We start from the raw sequence: 6,312 nt of genomic DNA, 5'->3' as shown, positions 1-6,312 counted from the left end.
TGTAGTGCATGCAGAATGCAGCTGTGCTGAGGGAAACACTAGGCAAAAGGACTTAACCAAAAATCTTAAGGGACAAGCAGGATGCTATGGAAGGTAGCATTTTAAAGGTAAACTCCACTGCCAGCCACTTTTAAATGGAGTAACATTACTCCACCTGGTTGAACCAGTTAGAATATTCAACGGCAGAAGACTGAAATGTTTTGGCCATCTTCAAATATCCAAAGAGCTGTCACATGGAAGATGGCACAAGCTTGTTTTTCACTGCTCCAAAGGATAGGACCTGAACCAATGGATTCAAATTACAAGAAAGGAGATTCTGATTGAAAGTTAGGAAGAACTTTCTGATGGTAAGAGCTGTTGGACAATGGAACCGACTACCTCTGAAGGTGGTGGACTATTATTCATTGGAGGCTTTTAAATAGAGGTTGGATGGCTCCCTGTCAGGGATTATTTACTTGTTATTCCTGCATTGTAACGAGTTGGGCTATATGGCCATTGAGGTCCCTTCCAACTGTTCAATTCTAGGTATAATTCAATGCAACAATTCAAGCAAGAGGTAACCAGAACATGGATTGCTGTGAAAGACTATCTCTATACATAAATGGCAAGAGCTGAGTAATCAGTCAAAGCTGGCAGAATAATTCCATGTCACCAAGTGACAATGGTGGATCAAAGATCTCCTTCAAAGTTGTGCAGTTGCCCCTTTGGATGGGGGTATTGGACTGTAAAAAAATGGTTGAACCTCATGGTTTGAAGCTTCATAATGATGATGAAGATGGTTTTACTGTACTTTTATCAGTGAGGTCAGGAAAAGCTGTGTGTGGTGGACAGTCCTTTGGTCAGCCTCCTGAAGACTCAGTAGCCAATCACAGCAAGGTGAAGTGCTAGCCAATCAGGAGGGAGTGGAAAGGTAAAAGGTAAAACCTGACAGTTAAAGTGTTAGATAGGGCTTGGATGGGAGAATAGCTGAGCAGCTAGAGGTTTGCTAGGCAGGGCAAACTAGATTATTTCATAAAACAATTATAACATATTATATAAGGGGGCTAGATGTGTTTTACTAGCATGGTGGGACAAAGAGCCATTCTAGGATGAATCAGGTGATTTAGGAACACTGTTAAAGTCATTAGTAAAATTCTTAAACACTTCTGTAAAAAAAGACTTTGACCAAAATCAAGCTTGTACTTTACCAAAGTAACCATCAAGCTGTAATGCTCATTGGGTGTGTATAAATAAAATACCAGTTTTGTTTTAAACATGTCTAATTTAATTTATTCCCACTTTAAGGAATAAGTGGTCACAGATCGTGAGTGAATGCCTGGAACCCCATGGGCTCCTGCCACCGCTCAGCAAAGAGAGAGGGAGGCACCCAACTTTTGTAACAGTATGTTTTATCTGCATGGTGGACAATTTACCAGGCAATCCAATAAACTTTTTAAAAAACATGGAAAGAAAGAAGGCAGTCCTCAGAAATCTTCCCAAGTACCATTGAGGAACCCATGTATGGATTGATTCATAGATATGCAGACAAATCCTCTTTTCATGTTCCAATGTGCACATAGGTCTGCCAGGGTCAAGATGGAAAACCTCTCTGTATAGGCAGTGTGATCTGGAATCCTCTATAAGACAGTGAGCATATATGAGTTGCTTACATTTGTGACAGAAACAGAGGAAACAATAATTGCGGAGTTCTGGTTCTGATCAACTGTTTTGGACTCATGGGAGCAATTTGCCACAATGCCAAAGCACATATCCAATTAAGCTCCTTCTAACACACACACCTTTTAAAAACCAGTTTATAAATACATCTGTTATACAATATTCTGGCATGTGCCAGAAGAAGAAGAAATAATCTCAGATGTCTCAGTGAATGTCTGACCAGTCATGGCCTATAGTAGTGATATGAAAAACTTCACTTACCCAGGCTGAAACTGTTTTAAAAGGAAGAGGTAAGTGGTTGGGGTTTTTAGCTGTGAACTTTACTGTGAACAATACCTGTGGCAAGAAAACTGCAACTCATTATTTCTTCTCATCATTCTTCATCACCACACCTACATCTTTCTGCATGTTACTCTTACACTCAGTGCTTTTCTTGAGGGGGGGGGAGATGCATGGGTACGCATACCCCTAAACATTTTATGAATCTAAGTTTGGCCTCATTGAGGGGCAGTATTTCAATATGAGTAGGAAAATGAGAGTACCCCAAACATTTTTTTTTTTAGAAAAAAAGCACTGCTTACACTGCATTTTGACGTAAACAATTTCTCAGAACTGAGGTTAATGAATTGAAAGAAAAATAATACAAACATATTACATTAACTGGCATTCCTATATCTGTGGAATGAATCAGAATCAGACTCGGCAGATAAGGTGGTAACACTTAAATATCTTTGTACATTTAAACTGGAAACATAACAAATCTAAGAATACTGCAAATTGTGATTCCACATACCCACCCATCCCCAGTAGGGAAGAAGTGGTCTCAGATTAAAATCAGTTTCCCAACAGTATATTGCTCACAGGGCATAGGCAGATTTGTGATGAATTATTTGTGGATATTAGCTGGCTGAAGAAATGTTTGCACCAGTTGTGTTTTTTAAAAAATCCAGATTAGACTAGGACTTCCACCCAGTCAATATGTATTGTGTACATTGTGTGTCTTTAGTCTGTCCACCTTATCTGGCACCCTGCATAATTGGGGCCAGCAACTGATTGGTGAGCTCCTATGCACATATAAATATATGCATGTAACTTCCATTTCTGAATGCATAGATGCCAGGGGAAGGATTTCAGGGAGTATAGACTCACCACACCTTGCCTACATTTGCAAATGGTGTGTGTGGGGGGGGGCACAAGTGGATAGGGATTATCTGATGAGAAAACAGAGGGGACAACAATTATTGCTGATTATGCAAAGGAATATTTGGTGGACTTGATTTCTAGATCAGAGAAGCTCAGTTTAAATTAAATTGATGAATCAATAATTGTACACTAATAGTCCTTATCCTCTTGCTTGTACAGGTAACATGTGGATAAGTGCTGTGAACATAATGCACAATCTTACCTCCATGCCTGCATTTCTGCTGCTGGGATTCTCAGATATTCGAGAACTACAGCTCTTGCACTTCTTCATGTTCCTAGTCTTGTACTTGATGGCAATAATAGGGAATCTTTTAATTGTCATTGTCATTGTCCTTGATCACCACCTTCATACCCCTATGTATTTCTTTCTAATGAATTTGGCCATCATGGACCTTGGAACAGTCACAGTTATGGTGCCCAAATCAATGGCTATTTCCCTTTACAACAACAGGTTAATTTCTTATTTTGGATGTGTTGCTCAGGTTTTCTTTTTACATTTTTTTGGAATATCAGATTTTGCTCTCCTAACTATAATGGCACATGACCGTTACGTTGCTATTTGCAGACCACTGCAATATGAGACAATTATGCACAAAGGAGCCTGTATGCGGATGGTAGCCATTGGGTGGATCACAGGCTTTCTTGCTGCCATGTTACATACTGGGAGCACCTTTGGTAATACCTTCTGTGCTAATTCTGTCCATCAGTTCTTCTGTGAAATCTCAAAATTACTGAAGATCTCTTGCTCCGACTTTTACCTAGTTGAAGTTCGGGTTCTTGTGATAGCCTTTATTATATCAGTAGGATGCTTCATTTTCATCATCATAACATACATGCAGATCTTTTCTACAGTGCTCAGAATACCTTCTTCAGATGGTCAGAAAAAAGCCCTCTCCACTTGCATTCCCCACCTCACTGTTGTCTCTTTGCTTATGTTCACTGGTGCCTTTGCCTACGTAAGGCCACCCACTGACTCTTCTTCTGATCTAGATATAGTTTTTGCTGTGATATATACCATAATTCCTCCCACATTAAATCCATTTATTTACAGTATGAGAAACAAAGAAATTAAGACTGCTTTGTGGAAACTGTTCTATAAAAATGGTGTTGTATACTGTTCTATATGTTAAAGGTTGGCAATGCCATTTTTAACCCAGCAACATAACTTTTGGTGGAGTATTTGCTTTCCATGCAGCAGGTTCCTGCCTTTACCCCTGGCAAGTCCTGGCTGGGGGATCATGATTCCACCTCTGAAGTAATAGAGGGCTACTGCAAGTCAGTGCTGACAATACTGAACTAAATGGACCCAGTGAAATAAGTGTAAACCAGTTTGTTCTGTTCCTGAATCTGTGATACAAATCATTCCATAATTCCTCCACCTCATTTTTCATATAATTCATTGTCAATTGATCACGCATTTCACCATCATCTCAAGACAGTGTATTTCACTTACAAGTGATACATGTATACGACAATCGAATGTCACCATATTAACAAATATTCCATGTAAACATTTAGTTAGAAAAAGAAAGTTGAAGAACATAAAATGTATCATTTTCCCAAAATGTTCTGAACAGAACATGACATTGTGGGGCATTTTGTTCTTGATCATTCTACAATATTATAAAAATTATTTTTGCATAAAAATGTCATCTGGCAATTTTCTTTCTATTGTTTCATAATATTGATTAGTAAAGGTAAAGGGCACCCTGACCATTAGGTCCAGTCATGACCGACTCTGGGGTTGCGGCGCTCATCTCGCTTTATTGGCCGAGGGAGCCGGCGTACAGCTTCCGGGTCATGTGGCCAGCATGACTAAGCCGCTTCTGGCGAACCAGAGCAGCGCACGGAAACGCCGTCTACTTTCCTGCTGGAGCGGTACCTATTTATCTACTTGCACTTTGACGTGCTTTCGAACTGCTAGGTTGGCAGGAGCTGGGACCGAGCAACGGGAGCTCACCCCGTCGTGGGGATTCGAACCGCCAACCTTCTGATCGGCAAGCCCTAGGCTCTGTGGTTTAACCCACAGCGCCACCCGTGTTCCACAATATTGATTAGTAAGGTAAAGGTACCCCTGCCCGTACGGGCTAGTCTTGCCAGACTCCAGGGTTGTGCGCTCATCTCACTCTATAGGCCGGGAGCCAGCGCTGTCCGCAGACACTTCCGGGTCACGTGGCCAGCGTGACAAGCTGCATCTGGTGAGCCAGCACAGCACACGGAATGCCGTTTACCTTCCCGCTGGTAAGTGGTCCCTATTTATCTACTTGCACCCGGGGGTGCTTTCGAACTGCTAGGTTGGCAGGCGCTGGGACCGAATGACGGGAGCGCACCCCGCCGCGGGGATTCGAACCGCCGACCATACGATTGGCAAGTCCTAGGTGCTGAGGTTTTTCCCACAGCACCACCCGCGCTGTGATTAGTAGAACCATTAGTAGAACCCACAGTGCCACCCGCACTGTGATTAGTAGAACCATCTAATTTGAACTTTTGTTGTCCAGTGGGTTGTGTTCATGATAAATTATCCCTCCAAGAGCTGCATGCCAGAGCTGGGTCTCCACTCTTAGTCTATTATACTCATACTACACACACCGGCGGACATGCAGCACACAAACCTACAGATATGGACACACACTGATCATAAAAAGAAAACAAGAACATAAGCAACACCCCGCCCCCAATTGACCCAGGGAGACAGTTCCTTTCATGTGCAGATAGCACTTGTGCAGAGTAAATTTTCACACATCACAGTGCAGGACTGCTTGGAGATTGGGGTGACAATATGATAAAATTTATACATTCAGAAATTACTAAACAAAATATTAAATTATTATATGCTATTATGACAGAGATGTGCATAACATTATGCAGAACATTAACACAACAAATCTTTAGCATCTCCACTCTTTTCAGTTCACACAACCATCATTTCTAATGTATATGAACACTCTGAATGACAGGAACCAACTGGAAACTAATAGAAAAATACAAGGAACAATTACTGACCACATACCTCATCATTCATTAATGGAGGCCATTCCACATGTACCATACTGTGAAGGCTTGAGATCAGTTTACTTGTAAGCTTGCTATACCCCATTTATGCCCATCCGACTGTTTTTGTCTGTGGAACTGGCAATGTTACAGGTGCCACATACCGGTAATTTAGGACTAAAAAAGAAAAGAAAATGTTTTTAACTATTTTTATTAATAATTATATATTTCTTGTTAGCCATGTGGAGGCTTTATTACAATCAAGTGGTATATAAATTTTGTTAAATGAAACAAATAAACAGAGGTTATTCCCTCAGCAACTGGGCCAGATAGGTCAGTCTGGGACTGACTATCCCAAAGTCACACAATATGTTTTATGACTGATTTTAACCATGGTCTCTCACGTCCTACTCCACTTAATATTCCTCCGTTTTTCCCCACATTCTGGGAAAATGACATAGA

The 6,312-nt window shown here is 41.0% G+C and overlaps 1 protein-coding gene across 1 annotated transcript; it reads left to right on the top strand.

The window, feature by feature from the left end:
- The first annotated feature begins 3,047 nt into the window (after positions 1-3,047).
- Positions 3,048-3,989, top strand: LOC128398749 (olfactory receptor 14A16-like). Its single transcript, XM_053360001.1, has one exon. The coding sequence runs from the start codon at positions 3,048-3,050 to the stop codon at positions 3,987-3,989; it is 942 nt and encodes a 313-aa protein (XP_053215976.1).
- Positions 3,990-6,312: the final 2,323 nt, after the last annotated feature.

This window comes from Podarcis raffonei, chromosome 13, assembly GCF_027172205.1.
Source record: "Podarcis raffonei isolate rPodRaf1 chromosome 13, rPodRaf1.pri, whole genome shotgun sequence".
Classification (NCBI taxonomy): domain Eukaryota; kingdom Metazoa; phylum Chordata; class Lepidosauria; order Squamata; family Lacertidae; genus Podarcis; species Podarcis raffonei.
The sequence above is the reverse complement of the archived record's forward strand: the minus strand, read 5'-3'. Positions and strand labels throughout refer to the sequence as shown.